This window comes from Rhinolophus sinicus, linkage group LG16, assembly GCF_036562045.2.
Source record: "Rhinolophus sinicus isolate RSC01 linkage group LG16, ASM3656204v1, whole genome shotgun sequence".
Lineage (NCBI taxonomy): Eukaryota > Metazoa > Chordata > Mammalia > Chiroptera > Rhinolophidae > Rhinolophus > Rhinolophus sinicus.
Window position 1 is genome coordinate 13,899,419 of NC_133765.1, and position 23,953 is coordinate 13,923,371.

Here is a 23,953-nt window from a genome sequence, read left to right on the forward strand (position 1 = left end):
ATGGGGGAGGAGGACCACAGTGAGGAAGTGTCACCTCACATCATATCAGAGGTACGTGCTCAACCTGCCGTATCGCTGTTGGTGTTGACCTTGATCACCTGGCTGATGTACTGTTTGCCAGGTGACTTCACTGTAAAGTGAGTTTTCCCCTTTCCATGTCATACTTTTTGAAAGTAAATCATTAAGTGTAGCCATTAAGTCTGTTTTTAATTTTTCTGTTACCTTTTTAGTATTTTTAAAATATTATGCAGTAGTTAGGGTTTACAGTGCTGGTGAGAGTATAGCTAATAAGGCAGTTTTTAAGACAAAAAAGGCCCCTCACTGGTCCTGCCTCCATGACCCTGGCCCATCCATGGTTCTCTTCAGTACAGCAAGGCCTAACTAGACAACCTTAACATGGGCTGGAATACTTGAGGTGGGTTTTATCACTACGGATGCTAACGGGTTGTACCTGAGTTTTAGATTTTAATGACAAGGCTCTGGCTTAGACTGTGCCCTGCAATGGCTAATCCAACTGTCCTTACCTCTTCTCTCCTATCTCACCTCAAGTTAAGCGAGGATATCCATGAAAAATATTTACGTTTGACATTCTGAAACTAAAAGTATATGTTTAAAAGATATTCTCATGAGTCCCCCCAAATTTTAATTCAATAAAAATCACACAAAATGAATTTGTTGTGCATCTCTACAAGAAAACAAAATATTCCTCTTACTTTGCTTTAATTTATAAATGTAAGATTATGGTAAATAAGTAATTTAACATGATACTAATATTTTCCATTTTAGCATCATGACTGATTAAGGAAACAGAATGGAGGAGAGAGATAAGGACAGAAGAAGCGTAATATAAAGGGGAAAAGAAAGAGAGGTCAAAAGAACACAAAAAATACATACAGAAGTGGTGATAAAAGTTTTCAAATACACATTGAGAAAGATAATATGATGGTAAAAGATATTCCTATAGTCATAATAAGAGAGGCATCTTACACTAAAGAGAAGACATAAAATTTCCTTTGCCTAAAAACATTAAACTCTCTGTTCTTACAAGAGATACTATTCCACTGTCTCAATTCTTCCCTAAATTTGTGGAAGACTTGCCCACACTCACTACTTCCTCCTGCCATAGTCCACTCATTCCTCAGCCCACAGTCATGTGGCTTCTGTGCCCCTTCTCCATTGATCCTGCTCTGCCAATAACCGGCAAGTAGTCACAGAAAACAAATACTGACACACTTCCATCTGGTTCCCCATCTACTTCTGTAACCATCACCCATGAATCTTTTTGTAGAAGGACCTTCACCCATTTTTTATTTTGATGCCTCTCACATTTATGATTCAGTCACCCTTCTTCCCTGCTTCTGTCATTGAACAACCTCTTTAAGTCTCATAATGTAAGCTTCCAGGACATTCTGTGTATGTATGTAGCATCTAAAGCTGATGATCCCATCTTTTGCCTCAGGCCTTAGAACCTTCTTGGATTTTGAAGCTTCTCTATCCATCAGCCAGTTGGACACATTTTCCCGAGTTTTCCAGTGGCCCCTCAAAATCCTGATGTATAAAATGGGACCCATCCCCTTTCTGGGCACGTTCCAGTCACATCTGAGTTGGTGGGATTAGAAACCAGGCAGCCAGTCAGCCAGAGACATGTGGTGATTTTGAGGGACCAGGAAATGCAAGGTGACGAGGGCTGATGTGATGTGCAGATGTGCGTGAAGCAGAGACCTGAAACAAGGGTGAACCGAGAGTGTTTGGTGTCACGGGGAAGGAGCCAGTGGCCAGGAGAGAAGTGAAGAGGGAAACATGGAGGAGATAGGAGGCCACTGCCTGCTCTTTGGTAGCACACGTAGAGGGCGACAGGACCAGAGATGCCAGGGGCAGGAGAAGGAGAGTGGACACCACCATGGACAAAGGAATGAGCAGTTAGTGAGACTTCCACTGCAGTGATTCTCCTCGATATATATTGCAGAAATCTTGACCTTTGCAGCAAAAGCTTGAAACCTGCAGGCCCCCATGAAACGACTTGCAAGCCTGACACAGATTAGAACAGTCCAATTCAGTGTGGTTGTAGCACCACCCATCTGGAAGAGAAGGATATTCATAATCATTGCCAGAGAACAATACAATACATGGAGCTCCAGTATGAGGACCTTCCCCAACCACACCCGGCCTCATCTCCAGACATGCCCACCTCCCAGCAAGGGTTCCATCAAACAGGAAAGCCCCTGCACAGTGTCTGAAGACAGGCACCAGCTCAAGGCAGTAGAGCCTGGCTCAACAGCATTACCTCTCTCATTGAAAAAGTAGAGATCCCTGGTTCTGCATCCAGGGCCTTCCTCCACGGTGCAGTTGCCATTGCCTTCCATACATTGGCCATTCTTAAAAATCTTGCAGACCATACACAATGTAGCTGGAGCTGCAGAGAAACATGAAGCGGAGCCCGGGGTTGAAGGGGCTGAGACCAAGGTGTGATAAGACACATTAGGACCCAGGAATTTAGGGACAAAGCATGACTCTAAATATTTCTACCACACATGATGTACTCTATCACTAAATTACATCCATTGGATAGTCACGGAAATGGGGTCTTTGACATGGGGATCAAAATCCATTAAGAATAAATACTTTTGTGTACACTCTATGCATGAATTGTATGGTGTGTGACTTATATGTCAATAAAGCTGTTCTAAAACAATAACTTTGAACAAAAATATGAGATGTTAACTGCCAGATGATATGGGAGATCCTGGGAGGTGAGATATAAGGGGAAAAGCTATGGGTTTTAACCAGGCAAGTGAAATTTCCAACTTTGTTCCTAAACAACACTGTTTCTTTAATTTTTGTTGCCTTGGAGCCTGGCTGAATTCCCCCTAGTACCAGCTCTATACTCACATGTTCATAAAATCTGAGAGAGGTTCACAAAATAAATCATCTCCCCTTAGCTATGGAGCCATGTGTGGACCACAATGAGAGAATCTATGCATAGCCATGCCGGGGCCAGGATCTCTGGGGAAATGGATGGGGTATATGGACTACACAGCTTGAAGATGAGGAGGCAGATTTTAGTCTCCAAAGATTTCCTAGCACAGCACCAGAAGACATCAAAACGACACACAGATCTAAGTGAAAAGAATGCTATGAAAATATTGGTTCCAGATAAGCCCTTCAGTGACCTGTTCCTGGCAGAGCACTGCCCCTAGGCTGCTTCTTTACAGAAAGTCTTGAGCAACCAGTGGCTCTGCCTCATAGGGCCATCTCAGCCGGCCCCAAGGCCCTAAATTGACAGGAGCCCCCAGCCTCAATCTGCCTCAAAAGAGTCACTTATCTTACTTGACATCTTGGGCAGGGACCTGAACCCTTTCTGTGGGACAGCAGAGAGACACCCCAAACCCTGGCTGCTCAGATCATCTCAGAGCCTCACCCTTGACCTCATTCCCTCCCAAGCTGGTCAGGTCATCAGCCTGGGACTGTTCTCCCCTCCCTCCACGTCCTCACCCCTGCCCAGCTACCCAGGGCCTCACCCACTCCCGGGAAGAGCTCGAAAGGGAAGACGCCCAGAAGCAGGAGCAGAAGCAGGAGCTTGTGCATCTCGGTCTGGGATGGCGGGGGACACAGAGGGGCCGGAGCAGGGGAGCAGAGTGCCCAGGAAGGGCTAGGACAGGCTGCTCTAGCACGCAGAGAAGACAAGCCTGGAGCCCTGGACTCAGCTGCTCCTGGGCTGTGGGCAGAAGCTTCCTTTTACACACTTGTCAGTGGGTGTTTCACTGCCACCGGGGCCCAGGAAATGTTCCCATGGAACGACACCCTCCCACCCCCATACTTCTGAAGATGGAGGCTGTCCCCAGTGCCCCTTCCTGTTCCCTGGCGACTGCCTCCGGATAAGGGGGGACATGATGCTTGACCAGGTCAGCTGGACCCCTCAAAGTTCTCCTCTCCAGACAGCCCACTACCCAGGCCCAAGAACAGGGCCGCTAATGTGGGCAGGGCTGTGCTAACAGCCCATGTCCTCTGGGTCCAGTGCTGCTGTGACCACCTCCCCTCCAGTCCCGCGGCACAAGCCAGTGCACAACCTGGGCTGACACCTGCCTCAGGGCTCAGAGCGCTTTCATCGCAGGTGCAGGCTGTGCCTCTGCTTCTCCTTCCTTGTCCCTGCGTTTGTGCCCATAGTTGGGACAACACCTTCTTCGTACTGACTCAGTGTTGACAACGGTGTGGGTAGTGACAATAGCAAGCATTGAGTTAGTATTTGATCTAAACAAGTATCCACAGCTGCTATCATGCATAGCTTAATTTGGACATATCTTCACCTATCTTAAACACATCAAACATACAGCAAAAACTATTCAAACAATAAAGTAACAAAAGCACTAGAGAGGACAAACTTATTTTTCATGTTAAGAAACTTTTCCCACTGCATAACTCTTATTTCTCTGGACCTTCAAAGGAAGCAAATGATTTTTTCTGATTTTTAAAAGAAATAGTCTTTCTATTCAGAGGACACCTCCACCTCAATATCTCTGAAAATACAAGTCTGTAGTGTCCTGATTTCACTCAACATGCTTAATAAAAATAGCCCAGCCCCTACCAGAGTGCTTATGCTTGGAGATCCCGTCAAGGGAAGGAGAAAGGTCCTGGAGCAAGATCCCAGTGTGCAGATTGGGGGCTGGAGATGACGTTCCGGGGTGGGGAGAGGGTCTCCCTTGCCTCTCTCTCCTTCTCCATCTACTCACCCCTTTCATGACCGAGACCTCAACAGTCATGTTCACCAGTAAACCAGAAGCACTGAGCACAATGCGTGGGCAGGACAGGGACTCAGTAAATGTCTCCAGCTAAACAGAGAATGATGGGACAAATAAATGCATGCATGAGGGTCGGCCAGCCAGAAAGCATCGAGGGCAGGGAAAGGGCCAGGAACCCCCAGGAACCCTCAGACTGAGAGTCTGGCTGCCCCCCACACTAGATAGCAGAGCTATCGTGCATGAGAGCTCCCCTTCACCACCTCCAGAAGACAAAGATCATGCACAGTAGACTCTGGAGGAGTGTGGGGTGCATGAATAAATCATTCTATTTTTTTAGTCCAGTCCCCAAGCTGAGTCACTTCACTGAGTAAGCCATGGCCACCTTTATGTTCCGCCTGCCTCCCTAACAGGGCCGTAGAATTCCAGGGGTGCTCACAGTTCCCCAAGGATGACATAACCCCCCATCGTAATTGTGCAGGAAAAGTGGGGGAGGAAGGAGTAAAATGAAGGAAACAGGAGATAAGCAAATTGAAGCTGCCAAAGAACAATTTTGTTCCTGCATAGCATTATTTTACTGATGATACGCTGTGCTGTGCAAACTTGAAGAGTGTAATAATAATGATAATGCATCAGCCATAACGTGATATTGCAAAGGGATGGTTATCATGACGGAACTTAGGAAAAGAGAGTGAATAACGATCTGGTCAATGCTTCCTGTGGGAATGTATGCTCCATGAACATCCTGAATGTGTTTCCTAAGGAGAGCCGAGTGGTGGATCTTTTACTATGGAATCTTTCAGCATGAGGTACCTGTTCTGTCGGTTGCTTACACCACACAAACCTTCTTTGAAAGATTTATAGGATGTGACCCCACTAGAAAATGTCTGTGACAGCTATCTAATTATAGTAAAATAAAACTGAGATGTTGTGTGACTGAAATAGCTCCACCTGCATATCTGATAGCACACATGAATCATTTAGAGACGTCGTAAGTTCCAACTATACCCGCAAAGGCCGTGATCACCTCACAGAAGAGTACACAGCCCCAGATTCCTGGTTGGTCTACCTTCATCCACTCTTCCTTGTAAAGCTTAATAACCATTTTGTAAAGTATCTACATCAGGTTGCAAAGGAAGATAATTGTCATTTTAAATGGTGGAGTTATGCCGGATTTACATGCATGTCCCTGGATGATATGTGGTGGAAAATTTCTGGCTTTTCAGGAGAAGAGGCTGGGGAAGTCCATCAGGAATTGAGAGCTTGGTAGATGTAATATATTAAATTTGTCCTGGGCCTGTGAGGGGCTCTCTCCAGACTCCTACAGTTAGGAGAAATATAACAGTTCTAATTCATGACTTTAGTCCAAGCTTACTTATTAAATTATCCCTTTTACTCCTAAAATGCCCCAGTCTAGAAAATAAAGTATATAGTCAGTCTACTTAGAGTTTGTCAGGCACAATCTCCCTTTCAGAGAGGGAACCTCCTTCTCTGCAACATCAAGACAGTGGGCGTCCAGAATCAGCAGAAGCTTCCGGGCCCATGCCATCCCCATCGCATCTTCCAGTAATGCGTCTAGGCCTAGCCCCAGCAAGGAAGTGCTCAGACTCAGATATCAGACAGATCTAAGTTTAAAGCCTGGTTCAAGCATTTAAAAATTTTGAGGCCATGGCAATTTACATCATCTTTGTATAACGTAATTTCCTCTATGAAGGAGAGATTTCCTCTATTTAGGAGAGATGATGATAATTGAACTTAAGTCATAGAATGGCAGTAACGAAAGAAATGTATATATTGTTAGGTTTTTAGCACAATATTCAACTCAGACTAAGGATATAATAAGTATGGGTTCAATTATTCATATTATTCTTCTGCTTCAATGTTAACAATTATGAATGTCTGATCAGAAAATTTGGAATTTAAACTGGGACTAGGAAATATCACAGGTTTATATTTAGTGACAACTATTCGCTGCCTAATCAGCAGTCCTAACTTCACCCAACACACACACATTGACAAACACATCCTATCACTTGTTTATCTATTTTAAACAAACAAAATCCTTTATATCTCCCCTTTAAACAAAGAGTGACACATCCATCCATGAAAAAGTGCCTGTGGGTGTGTGGGCTCTAACACCATTCACCAAGAGATGCAGGAGAAGTCTTGGCGACCTGTACATTCAGCAATAGACAGACAGACCTCGGTATGGGCTGCACATACCTGGGAAAAGCCTGGAAAGTATTGACCTGAGCAGATTCCCATGCATAAGAAAGAATTTGCAGAAGTCCAGCCTTCCCTAGGGAGATTCTAGCATGGCATTGGAGCATAAATAAATAAATAAAAATACACATTTGGTCTCAGCAAAGTCAACAGTAGGAAAAACCAAGACAACTTTTCCAGTGTTCCCCTTCAAAGAAACCCTTCAGGGGCTGATCTGTCTGGCAGTGGTGACCTCTCCCAGAGGGAAAAGGAGATTGGTGAGCGAGTGCCCGGCTACCTCAGTTGTATGAGATGTGACTGGAGAAATCCATTTTCCACTGGCAGCACTCAGAATACTGAGGCAGGACCCCCATGAATAGGGGGAGGGAAGATATTGGGAAAGCGGTAGATAAGAATTTCAAAGGGTCATAAAGGGATTGTGCTCAGCAAAGTCTGCCCATGAGGCCCTGGGGGTACCACACCCAGGGATCTCTCAACTGAAGTCTGGGGGCATCCCAACACCCAAGTGATAAACCCACATATACCCCTACTCAGTGGCCAGCTCTTTGTGCCTTCTTCTGTGTCTGCCCAAGAGAGAACTCTGGTGGATGAGAAGCATTCAGAAAACAGGCCAGAAGAAGCTACAAACCTGAGCTATAAGCGCCACCTTCTGGAAACCAAAGCCAGCTTGATGAGTTTAAGAAACAAAAATAAAAAAGCTTAAGAATTCTGCCTCAAGAGAGATCAAGAAACTTGGAGCAGGTATACCAATAAAAAGAGAGAGGAAACTTCAGGTAATAACGACACCATTGAACAGAAGGAAGTTAATTAGCAAAGAATTAAAGAGGTGTCTGCTATTTCAAATGTCAAAGCAGCAATGCTAAATTACAAGAAACATGCAAAATCAAGGACACATGCCAACCATCACAAAAGAGTAATAATTCCCCAATAACCAAGCTCAAAGGCACAGAATTCTGTGATCCAGCTGATAAATAATTTAAAAATTCTGTTTTGAACTCAACAAGCTACAAGAAAACTCAGAAAGGCAATTCAATAAAATGTCAAAAAGAATACATGATCAAAATGAGATTTTTATCAAAGAGATAGAAATCATAAAAAAGAACAAAACAGACATTCTGGAGCTGAAGAACTCAATGAATGAAACAAATAAACAAAAAAGCTATAGAGAGCATCTGCAATACAATGGAGAAATTATAAGACAGAATAAGTGAGTTAGAGGGTAGAAACTTTGAAATAATCCAGTTAAAGGCAAAAAAAGAAAAAAGAAAAAAGAATGAAAAAGAGCATAGGAAGACTATGTGATTTATATGATTCCATCAAAAGGACAGATATTAAGATAATTGAGGTTCCAGAAGAGAGGGAAGAGAAAGCAAATAATTTATTTGAAAATATAATAGCTGAGAGTTTCCCAAACCTGGGGAAAGAATTGGAGTTCCAAATACATGAAACTAATAGTTCACCCTATATCTCATGCAAAAAGACTTTCTTCAAGATGCATTATCATCAAACTGTCAAAAATCAAGTATAAGAAAAAATTCTAAAAGCAGCTAGGGAAAAAAAAATGATTGTAACACACAAAGGAACCCCCATTAGGCTCTCAGTCGATTTCTTAGCAGAAATCCTACAGGCCAGGAGAGAGTTGAATGACATATTCAAAGTGTTCAAAGAAAAACATTGCTAACCAAGATACTCTAGCAGGCAAAGTTATCCTTCAGATATTAAAACACACACACACACACACACACAAACACACACACACAATACATTCCTAGACAAACAAAAGCTAAAGGAATACATCACCACTAGACCTGCCTTGCAAGGAATGATGAAAGGAGTTCTTCAGACGAAAATGAAAGGATACTAATAAGCACCATGAAAACGTGAAAGCATGCAACTTGCAGGTAAATAAATATACAGTCAGACTTAGAAAATTTCAAATCTGTAATAGGATGGTGTGTTAATGACTGAACTATAGTATAAAAGTCAAAGTATTAAAAATAATTTAGCTACTATTATGTGTTAACAACTATACAATATAAAAAGAGGTAAATATGACATCAAAATATAAAAGAGGATATACAATGTCAGAGGAGTAATATATTGGGGGGAGTCATCACTTAGTGAGGGGTGTAAATGTCTAACTATTATATTGTTTTGTACACCTGAAACTAATTAAAAAAAAAGAAAAAACATATAAAAGGGGAGAGTAAAAAGAACTTTTATATGTAATTGAAGTTAAGTTGCTTAAAATGGACTGTTTTATCTATAAGATATCTTTTTTTGGGGGGTGGAGGGGATAGTGTGTTTTTTCCAGGGCCTGTCAGCTTCAAGTCATTGTCCTTCAATCTAGTTGTGGAGGGCGCAGCTCAGCTCCAAGTCCAGTCACTGTTTTCAATCTTAGTTGCAGGGGGCACAGCCCACCATCCCATGTGGGAATTGAACCTCACGCTCTAACCAACTGAGCCATCCAGCCGCCCTATAAGATATCTTATATAAGCCTCATGGTAACCCTGGAACAAATGCACTACAGATAAAAATAAGAGAACAGAGAAAACCATCATGAAAAATCACCAGTTTACAAAGGTAAGCAGACACAGAAAGGGAAAAAAGCAAAAGAAATACAAAACAACACACACAAAAAATTAACAAGATGGTATTAGTAGGTACTCACATATGATTATAACTCTAAATATAAATGATTGAATTCACCAATCAAAAAAACAGAGTGGCTAGATGGATTAAAAAACAAACAAAAAACAAATACTCAACTATATGCTGCCTATAAGACATGCAGTTCTGTTTTAAAAACACACATAGGCTCAAAGAGAAAAGATATAAAAAGATATTTCAAAGCAAGTGGAAACCAAAGAGAGCAGGAGTAACTTTACTTATCAGACAAAATAGACTTTAAGCTAAAAACAATAACAAAAGACCAAAAAAGTCATTATATAATAGTAAAGGGGTCAATTTATCAAGAAGATATAACAATTGTAAATATATACACATCCAACATTGGAGTATCTAAATATAATAAGTAAACAATAATAAATAATAAGGGGCTAATATAACAATACAATAATAATAAGGGACCTTAATTCCCCACTTTCAGCAATAGTTTGTCCAGACAGAAAAATCAACATGGAAATGATGCTCTTAAACTGTGCATTAGACCAAATGGACCTAACAGATATTTACGAATATTCAATCCAATGGAAGCAAACTGTATGCTTTTCTCAAGTGCACATGGAACATTCTCCAGGGTAGACCATATGATAGTACACAAAACAAGTCTTAGTAGATTTCAAAAGATTGAAATAATACCGATTACATTTTCTGACCTTAATGGTATGAAACTAGAAATCAAAAACAGGAAACCTGGGAAATCTACAAATATGTGGAAATTAAACAACACATCCCTGAACAACCAATGAGTCAAAGAAGAAATCAAAAAAGAAATTAAAGAAAATATCTTAAACAAATAAAAATGGACACAACATACCAAATTCTATGGGATATTGCAAAGCAGTTCTGAGACAGTTTATAGCAATCATGCATAAGAGGCCTGACAGTTATGCTTGCAAACTTGTTGCAACAATGTTGCTAACTTTTTTTTTATATCAGAGGGATTTATTCATTATGAATTTGCACCAACTCAACAAACAGTTAACCAAGTTTACTACTTGGAAGTGCTGAAAAGGCTGCATGAAAAAGTTAGACAACCTGAACTTTTCGCAAACAATCCATGCTCTTGCATCACTACAATGCACCAGCTCACAGGGCACTGTCTGTGAGGGCGTTTTTAGCCAGTAAATAAATAACTGTATTGGAACAGCCTCCCTATTCCCTACTCCCCTGATCTGGCCCTCAATGACTTCTTTCTTTACCCAAAGATAAAGGAAATATTGAAAGGAAGACATTTTGATGACATTCAGGACGTCAAAGGTAATACAATGACAGCTCTGATGACCATTCCAGAAAAAGAGCTCCAAAATTGCTTTGAAGGGTGGACTAGGTGCTGGCATCGGTGCATAGCTTCCTAAAGGGAGTACTTTGAAGGTGACCATAGTGATATTCAGCAATGAGGTATGTAGCACTTTTTCTAGGATGACTTTGCAAACTTAAATGTCTGACCTGGTATATTAAGAAAACATAAATATCTCAAATAAAAATCCTAACTTTACACCTCAAGAAATTGGGGAAAGAACAAATTAATCCCAAAGTTAGCAGAAGTAAGGAAGCAATAAAGATCAGAGTTGAAATAAATAAAAGAGACTAAAAATCAAAGAAAAGATCAAGAAAACTAAGAGCTGTTTTTTTTAAAAAAGATAAACAAAATTGACAAAATTTTAGCTCATCTAAGAAAAAAAAAGAGAGAAAGAGAGAAGAATCCACTAAATAAAATTTAAAAAGTGGAAACATTACAATTAATACTACAGAAGCACAAAGATCATAAGAAACTGCTATGAATAATTATATGTCAACAAACTGGATAACCTAGAAAAAATGGACAAATTCTTAAAAACATACAGCCTATGAAGACTACCAAGTGGGATTTATCCCTGGGATGCAATGATGGTTCAACATACACAAATCAATATGTAATATATCATATTAACAAACTGTAAGATAAAACTTATATAATTATCTGAATTGATACAGAAAAAGCATTTGACAAAATACAACATCTTCTTATTATGAAAATACTCAACAAATTGGTATAAGAAGGAACATGACTCAACATAACAAATACCATATATGACAAACCCACAGGTAACATTATACTCAATGGTGAAAAATTGAGAGTTTCTAACATCAGGAAAAGATAAGGATGCCGCCCACTGTCCCCACTCTTATTCAGTATAGAACCAGAAGGCCTAGCTAAAGATATTAGGCAAGACAAGGAAAGAAAAGGAAGACAAAACAGAAAAGAAGAAGTAAAATTGTCTTTGTTCAAAGATAATATGATCTTATATACAGAAAACCCTAAAGACTCAATCAATGATATATCCAATAAGCGGTTGATATCCAAAATATATATGAAACTCATACAACCCAATAACAAAAAAATAAGCAATCTGATAGAAAAAATGGGCAAAGTACATGAAAAGAAATTTCTCCAAAGAGGACATACAGATGGCCAACAGACATGAATAGATGCGCAACGTCACTAATCATCAGGAAAATGCAAATCAAAACCACAATAAGATATCACTTCACAACTGTCAGAATGGTTATAATAAAAAATTCACAAATAATGTGTTGATGAGGTGTGGAGAAAAGGGAACCCTTGTGCACTGTTGGTGGGGCTGCAAATTGACATAGACCCTATGGAAAACAGTATGGAGATTCCTCAAAAAAACTGAAAATAGCTAACCACACAACCCAGCAATTCCACATCTGGGTATTTATCCAAAGAAAATGAAGGGATATATGCACTCCTATGTTTGTTGCAGCATTTTTTACAATAGCCAAGGTATGGAAACAATCTAGGTGTCCATCAGTAGATGAATGGATAAAGATGTCACACACACATGCACACACACACACACGCACGCACACAAAATGGAATAAAACAGAATAAAATCTTGCCATTGCGACAACATGCATGGATATAGAGGGTATTATGCTAAGTGAAATAAGTCAGGCAGAGAAAAACGAATACTGTATGGTTTCACTTATATGTAGAATCTAAAAACAAAACAAACAAAACAAAAACAGACTCATATTAACAGAGACCAAAGGGATAGTTACCAGATGAAAAATGGGAGGGGGGACCTGGGGGGTTGAAAAGGAAATGGGGAATAGAGTCAATAATATTGTGATAAGTTTACCTGATGACAGACGATTACTAGAATTAGTGAGGTGATCACATTGTAAGGTATAAAAATGTCAAATCACTATATTGTACACCTGAAACTAATATAACCAACATAAGATTGTATCATCTATACCTAAAATAAATTTAAAAAATAAAGACTCAATCAAACTTCTGTTGAAATTAATCAACAAATCCAGTGAAGTTGCATAAATATAAAATCAACATATAGAAATTCAGCAATAAAAAGAAATGATATACTGATATATGCCACAACATGGATGGACACTGAAAACAGTATGCTAAATGAAAGAAGCCAGATGCAAAAGGACACACATTTTATGTCTTTATATACAACGTCCAGAATAGGCAAATCCATACAAATAGTGTGCAGCTGCAAAGGACTGGGTACAGGTTGATATGTGGAGTAACTGCTAATGGGTACAGAATTTCTTTTGTGGTAATGAAATGTTCTGGAATCAGGTAGTGTTGATGATTGTACAACTTTTTGAGTATACTAAGAACCACTGATTTATATACTTCTAAAGTGTGGGTTTTATGGTATGTGGCTTATATCTCAATTACATATTCAACCAATAAAGTAGATTAGTGATTGCCAGGGTTGGGGGGAAGAGGGAATGAGTACAGGGTTTCTTTTAGGGGTGATCAAATATTCTGCAATTCAATAGTGGCAATAGTTGCCCAAATTTGTGAATATTCAAATTGTTTTTTTAACCACCGAACCGTACACAACGAAGAGTGAGTTTAATGGTATGTCAATTATACCTAAATGAAAAGGAATGAAGGAGGGAGGGAGGGAGGGAGGGAGGGAGGGAGGGAGGAAGGAAGGAAGGAAGGAAGGAAGGAAGGAAGGAAGGAAGGAAGGAAGGAAGGAAGGAAGGAAGACAGAGATGAGGAAGGAGGGGAGAAAAGTAAGCCCAGCTTTTACTTGATTCAGAGGAGGGTGAGGACAAGACTTGCTGAGGGAAAGGAAAGGATGTCATTAATTCAGGCAAATGACCGGCTTAGGAGAGGCCTGTTTCCCTGCTCCCCAGAGAGCCAGGCGAGAGAGTAGTGTGTGAACTAGGGTGGTGCCGGTGGCTGTGCTCCTGACCACCTTCACAAACAGAGCCATAGCCCTCAGCCCTCTCCCCACCCAGAGAAAAATTATCTCATTGACAGTCAGAAGCACAGGTCACAGAGCAGAGTGCAATAAAGGTTCACTTCCATGCAGGAGAGATGGAGAAACTGTCATCAGATTTGAATAGCTTTTTGCGGTTTTCAAAGGTACAGCACATACTTGCCCCAACTGAACTCTTCACAGCAGATCAGGGACTAGAAAAGGATTTGTGGTATCTACTTTACCAATGAGGTGATGCCACAGAGAGGATTGAACCAACTGGTGACTTCCATTTCCTTCAAGAAACAGTCACAGAGATTTCAGAAGCCAGTACTTACAGGACTTCAGTACATTTAGTTCACGAGCCCCTTCTGTGTCTCATTTCCCTTTGAAAGATTCATGAAAGAAACACTGTGGTATTGTTGCCAGGGACCACAGTTCTAGAGGAAAACTGCCCAGGTCTAAATCCCAATGCTGCCGCCATTAGCTGTGGGACTTTGGACAAATTCCTCAACCTCTCTGCCTCAAGTGTAACACAGGCAAAACAAAACCTACCCAGCGTCATCATTATGAAGATACATAAGGCCCAGACAGACAGGAGGGTAGAGAGGACAATGCAATATCTCAGGACAGGTTTTTAAGGAGGGAGAGCAGAGCACAAATGCTTCAGGGGACTTAGGGGAGGGGGCTGACAATATTGGGTCCCATGTCCCGAACTTCCTGTGCTTTGTGGACCCATGAGGCTCTGGGCCGTGCAGCCTCTAGGAAGGCAGCCAGCCTCGATGGGGTCTGACTAGCTACACTCCCAGGTCCTATAAACAATGCTTTGAAGCTGTGTTGCTCATTCATAACTTAAAAAATAAAAGTATGCCAAACAGCAAATCCCTCAGAACCAAGTTGGGGTTTAGCTTTCCCTACCTCCCCAAACTAAGTCAACGACCCAGAAGCTTCCTTAGGAGTCTATGCAAGTCCTCAATGACTCAGCAATCATGGGCTCAGCCAAGGGAGAATTCATACCCTCTTCCTGCCCTTTGTCCCTGTAATGCTCCCGCCCTCCGGCTGCAACAGTCCCTGTGAGAGGAAGGTATCCCTGCTGGGCGTTCAGGTTGGGAAGTAACTCCATCATGCAAGTCCTGGCTGGTCCTCAGGGCTTGTTCCCCAGAGCATGTGAAGCCATTCTGTTACCTCTTTGGAGCATTTGGTAGTTGTCATGTGGGGTCTCAGCTCCTGCTCCCCACACAAGAACGCAGGACATGGTGAGGCCAAAAAGGAACACCCACGGAGCCATAGATAGGGGAGTCATACCACTATATTCCCGCTGGCAGCTGGGTTGGAGACACAGGAAGCAGGAGTCACACTCTCCGCAATCTGCCGTCCACTTCTCTGCCAACCAACCCCTCAACGTAGCCACAGCAGTTATATTAGTGGCTAATGGCTAACCGGTAACAGCTGATGGCCACCCAGCCACTGGATGGCCATCTGATTACAGCTGATGGCCATCTAATAACCAAGCCAGCACCTTTCCACGTGAGGCCGAGAGCCTGAAAACTGCTCTCTGGGACTCTGTCCCCACAGTAGTTGCTCTCCTTTGAACAACTTCCACTTTCTCCAGACCCTGACTGTTAATACAAGGAGCGAGGAGGGCCTCTTTTTGGCTTGGTCATTCTACCAACTTCATACAGGGAACCTAACTGTCATTTTCTGCCATTTCTCTGCAGTCTTAGACAGCACTGGCCTCACCTTGTCCTCACTCTTGGATTTCCCAACCCTGCCACTGAAACAGTTACCCCCTCACCACCTACCTACCCATCATGGACATGTGCACATCTGCAGCCGGGAGGCCTGCATCAGCCTCTCCTTTAATGCAGAGTCCTTGGTTCTGTGAGGCCATTTTGTTACCAGGAAATGATGTTGAACCTCAGCTCTTTGTCTTCTTAAAGGAATAAATTCAATCAAGAGACAGTTTGTCCAGCATGAACAGCAGAAGTTTATTAGTAAAAGAGAGTACCCTCTGAGAGGGCAGCAGCCTTGCCTTACGTTGCGCGAAGGCTTTTATTTCTATGGGTAAACTTGCCTCCCCCTCTCCCATCTCTTACTTCTTTCTTCCCCTGTGGTTCTTAATCCTCCCTTCTCTGGCATTTAGTAATGCATTTATTTGACTTAGTAGATGTGTAAACACATCCCTTTGGTTTGGGGGCATGTGCAAACACATCCCTTGGGGGTATGTGTAAGCCTGGACTCCTGCTGGGTAGGTGCAAGGGGTCTTGACCTGACTAGGAACTTCAGCAAGGGGCTTTCTAGCTGGGGTTAAGTTTCTCCTTCTCCTGCCCACTTCTACCTATCTACCTACCCTGTCAATGTCGTGCCCCGCAAGGCTCCATCCCACCCCCGCCTCAGGCTTCTCTGTCTCCTTCAGGATCACCAACAGAACGTTTCTGCTTGGGCCCCTCCCAGATCTGTGTGAGTCCGGTGACCGGGGCTAGGAACACAGAAACCAACTCCACAAGGGAAGCTCATGCCACCATTGTCCCTCTGACCTGTCCTTACCCAGCAGGAACAGGGTGCAGGCCAGCGAGGAGCTGGGCTTCTGCTGCCTCCATGTCAGCTGCACACTGTGACCAACTATCACTGTCGACCTGTGGTTCCTTCCTCAGCGAGACACTCAGAGCCTCAGGCTTTCTTGTCGGCCCCGCCTCTGGGCTGCAGTGGGCTCAACATCCCAAAGAACAGCTGGAATTTCTGGAAGCAGCTGACTTGGATGTGATGGGTAGCAGAATCCTGACCCCAAAATATGCCACTTGGGCATGTGGATTATTTTGAGTTGTAGGCAATCAAGACTTAAAACCCAGGAAAGGTTTGTTTTTCACCTCTCCCTTAACCGCCTAAAATAATTTAGGTGGTGTCTGTTCCAGGAGATCGATTACCAGATTCGACATTTTTAGATCAGAAAGCGTTATTGTAAATGTTTGCTCTTCACATCTTCCTGTGAATTGTCTTCCTCCCCTTTGTAGTCCCAGATCCCTCCCCCTTCTCTCTAGCTCAGGACAGTGTATGAACCTCAACTGCCTGACTGTCCAGGAGCCTCATATCTTTGGGGCTCCCATACATATAAAATTAAATTTCTTTTTCCTCTGTTAATCTGTCTTATGTCAATTTAATTATTAGACCAGCTAAAGGAAGCAGAAGGGAATAAAGGGAAACTTTTCCTCCCCTACCATCTTGGCGTCTCGCCTGGGACTCTTCACTGGCTGGACACTGCTTGCTCTGGGGCTATTGCAGCTAGGAGATGCTGGGAGTCTGACAAGAGCCAGCAGAAGGTAAACATTCTTACTGTATCAGTCTCTCAGATCTCTGCATACAGGGTCTGGGGGAGGAAGAGTAGTGAGAGCCCTTTTCTTTCCTAAACTATTTAAATTAGCAGGAGAAAATATTTGTGGGAATAGCTCCTTGGGTATAGTGACTTTGGTAAAGATTTGTTATGCATACTCTTGTTTTCTGTTGATCCCTTTCCTCCAAGAGATGGTCATGTGTTTTCCTTCATCTGTCTTGTTTGTTTGTTTGTTTGTCATAACGAGGAAAACCATAGGGTAGAATGCAGGAATAGGTCCTATAAGCTGCTGATTGAGTCAGCCTCACTGACTCGTGAGTTCACAGTTCTCATCAGACTCTCGTCTGTTTAGACAAACTCTTCCGTGGGTCCCCTATTTAAAAATCAAATGAGGTTTTCCTTTCATTTTGTTCTATGTCTTGAGAGCTTGGCTTTGTGACCAGAGAGAATATTCTCTCTGGTGTCTGCCATCTGAAAGGTGTATATACCAGAATCCATCTGGAGGCCAGACAAATTGGCTGGGATTCTGAGACCCGAGGTCATAGGCAACAATCTCTCTGTCTGGACATGCGAGCAGCTCTCAGGGAGTTTGTCTTAAGGAGCTTTAGTCATCTTTACCTCTATTGCTTTGTTAGTACTGGAGAAGTCCCATTTTTGTCACACCTGCACAGTGTCACATGTTAGTGGATCTGTGACTGAGAGACTGGAGACACCATTTTTCATATACAGTTCTTAGTGTCTGTGACAACAAAGGTCTTTGCTTTCTTGGGCTAACTCTTGGAGTGAACTTTCTGGATCTTGTCAGGGATGCGATTTTTATACTAAATTAGGCACAGTAAGAGATTAACAATAACTTATAATAAAACAGAACAATTATAACAATAAACTGTAAAAAATACATGAATATTCTCTTTCTGTCTCTCAAAATATCTTACTGTACTATACTCGCCCTTCTTCTTGTGATGACATGAGATAATATAATGCCTATGTGATGATATGAACTGAGGTAGATATTCTGAAGAAAAAGATGCTTTATGTCCTGGAAAGGACAGAGCAAGACAGGCATGAGATTGTATCACGCTACTCAGGACAATGCACAATTTAAAACTTATGAATTGTTTATTTCTGGAATTTTCCATCTAATCTTTCCAGACTACGGCTGACCACAGATAACTGGAACTACAGAAAGAAAAACTGTGGATCAGGGGAAGACTACTGTACCTGATTGCCTGACTGAAGTTAGTTTAACTGAACCGACCTATTGTCAGGGCAGAGAGTGGACTGGTTCAGTGAGATAGAGAAATCTACCAACTCAACTTCTGGACTGTGAAACATCTTGGGGAAATTTCAAAGTCAGGACATGATTGCTAAATATGCCACTTTGGCATATGGATTATTTTGAGCTGAAGGCAATCAAAGCCTAACAGACTCTGAAAGAGGTTTTTGTTTTGTTTTGTTTGTTTTTTACCTCTCCCTTAAGAATTTAGGATAAGGGGCATGTATGTACCAAGAGTGTTATTACCAGAGACAACGTTTTACATCAGAAAGACTTATCTGCATACATTTGCTCTTCACATCTCCCTGTGAATTGTCTTCCTTCCCTTTGAACTCCCAGACCCTTACCCCCTTCTCTATAAACCTCAGTTGTCTCACTGTCAAGGAATTTCATTTCTTTGGGGTTCCTTTATGTACAAAATTAAAATTTGTTTCTCTCCTGCTAATCTGTTTTATATGAATTTAATCATTCGACCAGCGAAAGAAAATAGAAGGAAACAAAGGAAAAAATTTCCTCCCCTATAGATGATATTTACCTTTGGTGGGTTCCCTGGGAAGAAGACTCACTCAGCAGCCTGCACGGTGCATGAGTCCAGGCTTGGCTCGTCTCTGAGTGTGGGGGAGGGAGGACAGCAGACGGTCAGTAATGAGTATATGTGCTCCCCTGGCTACCCACATAATCCAAAGGCCTCAGGGCTAATCCAAAAAAAGGACACGTCTTATTATGCTGCTTACTTCCCTGGGTATGGTTTGAGTTGCATACAAAGTCAGGAGAAAGTTTCTACCCTGTCCCCATGCTTTTCCACACACCCGTCATATTAACCTGTTTAGCAGAAAAGACTTTCAATGCCTAGTCTGAGGATAGGACCAGGCATGGCAATGGGGCAATGTGAGACCTTAGTTTCCCAAACATTCAAGTGAGACATGAAAAGACAAAGATCTAAGAAACCAGCAGGGGACTCATACTCACTCAAACTAAATCTAACTTCACTGATGCATGATTTTTGAGGGCTCTCTGAAGGCTCATCTGTGACAGTAAGTATAAGGGTAGTTGGTATGGTTTTGCCATGACTATATGCTTGTGGTCAAGAATGCCACATTTTCTATTTTCTTCACTCAACTTTAATCTGACTCCCAGCCATCATATACCTAGTTGCCAGATAATTCAATCTCTGTCATTACTGGGGCTTTTCCCACTCTCATCTCCTGAAAAAAGTGTGTCCAAAAGAGAAACACACCAGTGGAAACCTGTCAATATTTTTCCAAACGTAAGGTGGAGATGTCCATGCTATAGCTCCTTGGTCCATTTTTGTTTCATGCTTGGGTCTGTGGGGGCATAAAACAAAATTTCCTCTCACTTTCTGAGTTCTTTAGCTAGGCTAATAATCAAATTAACACAACACAGATTAACAGGTGAAATGTCCAAAATTCATTATAGATGTACGTTCAGGGGTATCATAAGAAATAAGACCTGAAGACACAATGGGCATTGAGGTTTATATACTGTTTTCGATGAAGGAAAAGGAGGCAGGGCACTGGGACTTCAAAGAAAAAGTAAGCAATTCACAGGTAGATGAGAAAGAGCAAACGTATGGTAAACACCTTCTTGCTGGGCCACCCGGAAACAATGGGACACAGAAGCAAGTTTTAACAAACAGGCTTTGCTAGATTTCTTCCCATTTGCCACATTTCGCTTATATTATGTTGTTAACATGAGGCTTCCTTCTGTGAACCTGAGGAGAAATATGACTGTCAAAATGGACTCCTTATGGTTAACTGGGCCCAAATTCATCACCAGGCCCTAATGTCCATTCTTGACAGAAGCCTCTTGCACTCTCTGCATTTTTGGAAAAGCCACAGACTGAGCTCCTGTACTATGTCCCTGTCTGTTCATGCTGCCTGATTCAACCACTGTAGGGAAGCCCTGGTTTTGTCTTTTGACTAATGGATTAAGACCTGCCTCGTCCAATCAGAACTACACAAATTGTATCCTCATTTGCATTTTATATTGAGCAAGCAGAACTTCATGATTTGGACCAATCAGAACAGCACTACTTGGAAACCTCATTTGCATAACATTGGACACTTGGGTGGGAATTTCCACTATAAAAGATGGTTTCCCCTTTGTCTTGGTGGAGCACAATTTAAGTTGCTTCCTGAATCTATGTCTCCTGGGCTACAGCTCCTTTTGTTCAAATAAATACTTTTTATTCTTTATAAGGTCTAAAATTAATTTTCATTTACTCTTTGTTTAAGCAGGTTTTTTCTATCTGAATTCTTTTAGGCAGGAAGGAGGAGGGTCAAAGGTTTTTTTCTGAGTCTTTTGTTTCTTAATAACCAGTGTTGGGACGGAATCCCAGAGAGCAGTTTCCAGGCTCTCAGCCTCACGTGGAAAGGTACTGGTTCGGTGATGTAACCCACTCAGTTATCGAACTAGTTGGCCATCAGCCGTAATCAGTTAGACATCAGCTGCTATTGTTCTGTATGCTATATAACTGCCATGACTATGTTAGTAAACACAGATGTTGCCGACTTTGCAGACCCTACTTCCTGTGTCTCAGCCGGCTGCCTTCGAGACTGTAGTGCAGGAAGGCTCCTTGTTAGGGTATTGGCAGATGTTTGCTTCTTGTGTCTTGACCAGCCGCCATTGAGAGTATAATGGTATGAACCCCCTATTCATGGCTCCATTGTTGTCCCTTTTTGGCCTCACCGTATCCTGTATCCTGCGTTCACCTGCTGGGAGCTGAGCCCCTGCATGACAACCAACTTAAAATCAATATCCCAAAAGGCATACTTTAAGGTAGCAAAGCTTTGGTCCCTCAGGGCCTGATTCCTGACAAGTCTGAAATCCATGGAGATGAGGGACCACTTTCTTAAGTGTACCACCAGCCATACTTCTCTGAGGTCCCTTGCTCCTTCAGGCACTGTCAAAATCTGGAATGGGACCTAGGATTCCCAGCTAGTTCCCTTCCCCTTCTGGGAGAAATGTATTCATTGTCCCAATTATTTATAGAGTTGATGCCATGTGCCAGGTAAATAATGTTCTTGGTATCCTGGGATACTTAGTGAATTAAATAGAGAGAAAAAAATTTGTAACCCTTGTTGTTGTTTTTAATTGGAGTGACAGATACATTAAATATAATACAGAAATAAGTCGTTTTTTCACAAGGTAATAAGAACTATGGGGGAAAAACAGCCCCTGCTAAAGGGATTGGTGAATGCGGGAATGTAGGTGCATTTTTAAATAAGTGGCAGCTTAGGTCTCTTTGAGGAGGAAATATTTGCAGGCTTGACTCATCCAGTGGGAATCTGTGGTAGTCTTTCCCTGCATTCCCATAGCCAAGGGTTAGGTCACGTATCATGCTTTACCTTCTGTAGTTTGTTACGACAGCTCTTAATATTAATTCCTTTTTCAAAATAATTACTTCACAGGCATCAGACTTTGATATCCAGGGTTCAGCCATCGATCCCTCATAATCTGGAGGGTAAGCACTATGAACTGGGAGCTGGGAGAGTCCTCGGGATTTTTTGTAGAGAGAATCAGGGAGGAGTTCTAAGAGAATGCATGTAGGGTCTCTGACTCTCTCATGTATGTGGGGTTCCCATATATATGTATGCATTGAATTTGGTTATTTTCTCTTCCTAATCTGCCTCAAGTCTGTTTGATTACTAGACCAGCCAGAAGTACCTTGAGGGCAGAGAAAAGTTTGTTCCTCCTTCAAATCTGGAAGGAACAGGATCAATAGAAAATAAGAGTACTCAATACAAGTCTTTACCAGAGTCATGTTTACCCAACAAACTAGTTTTACAAATATTTTCTCCTGCCAATCTAAATTTAGAAGAGAGCAAAAGATTCTCACTACTTCCAAATTCCATCGAACCTGCAGAGTAGAGACCAGAGAGCATAACAGGGTAAAATGCTTACCCTTTCTGCAGGCTGATGGTCAGATGACTGTGGTCTCCTAGCTGCAGCTGTCCAGGGAGCTGGCAGTGTCCCAGCCAGTGAATACTTCTGGCTGGCTTGCCAAAACTGTGGGGGCTAAAAAAATTAATACCTTTCCTCCCACCTTCTAAGTTCCTCTATTTGGGCTAATACTCAAATTAACAGACAGCAGTTAACTGGAGAAAATGAAAATTTATTATTTGTGCACGGGGAATTCACGTAAGCGTGAAAATTCCAAAAACAGTGTGGTAACGTTGGGTATAGATATTATTTTGGACAAAGGAGAAAGGCAGAGATGAGGTCTTAGATTTCAAAAGTGAAATTGGGCAATTTGCAGGTGATTGAGGAAGAGCAGAACACACTTGGCAGGTAAATTTTTGCTAGGCAACTTGGAAACAATGGGACGGGGGTGGGGTGGGGGGTGTATTTAGTCAACAGGCTCCTGCTTGAAGGCTTCCTGGCTAATGGTAAGGGGATTATGTTAAGTTTCCCTTCCTGAAGCAGGTTTTCCATCTGAATTTCTTAGTTGAGAAAGGGGGAAAGTTCAAAGGTTCTTTCTGAGTCTTTCTTAATAACCAGCTTAAAAATCAATATCCCAAAAGGCAGAACTTTTGGTCCCCTTCAGTTACAACCTCTATTCTCAGTCCTAAGGAGATAGATTGGGGGCAAGGCAGGAGACCAGATGGAGCCCCACCCTCTATCCCATCCCCCACCTCACCCCAACAGCTTGGCAAAGCCTGCGAATAAAACATGTCTACTCTGCCTTCGGCTCCACGCATCTTCCTCCAGGTCCCCAAGTCACAGAAACCTTACCCCCAGGACTCCACCCACTTGGACATCTGTGTATCTCCCATTTAAATAGGAGGTATCCATTTTATTAAACTTCTGTTTGTTTTTCTCCTGTTTTCTGTCGTTTGTTAAGGGGAGGTGGGGAGTGTCTACACCAAGAACCTAGAGGAATAGAGGGAAAATTATTTTCCCCCTCTCACAGGAGCATAAATTTGGAGACTTTTTCTGTTGCGCAGGGATGCAGGGATGTGTAAAAGCTGAGTAGGGGACATGAACACAAAGAAAAACCCTCCAGTATCGCTGACACATCCCGAGGCACAAGGAAACAGCAGCCCATCACTAGGGGACTTTGAAGCCCGTGGCACATGGAAAACAATGATAGCAACAATAAAAAGCGACTCATCACAATTCCTCACACTAATGGCCTAGCACAAAAAAAGGCATGTATGGACATCAGTACTATTTATCTCATTCTCTACTCTTCTACCCACAATGCCAAGCATTTGATTAAAAAAATTATAAGCACCAAAAAGCAAAACAACCCATTGTCAAGAAATAAAATAATCATCATAACTAAACTGAGTGATGGCCCAGATGTTGGAATTATTAATGAGGGACATTAACATAACTGTTAAAGAACAAAATGCAACTGAGTAAATTTGAAAGCCTAATTGGTTTTATTAAGTGATTCATGAATCACACAGCATCCCATCTGGCAAATGGAAGG

The 23,953-nt window shown here is 42.0% G+C and overlaps 1 protein-coding gene across 1 annotated transcript in view; it reads left to right on the forward strand.

Annotated features, from left to right (window-relative positions):
• The window catches only part of ACRV1 (acrosomal vesicle protein 1), a 39,031-nt gene continuing 15,078 nt past the window's right edge, over positions 1-23,953 (forward strand). The window contains exon 1 of the mRNA XM_074321798.1: positions 1-51. Coding sequence (XP_074177899.1) covers positions 1-51 — 51 coding nt within the window. The remainder of the gene's footprint in view (positions 52-23,953) is intronic.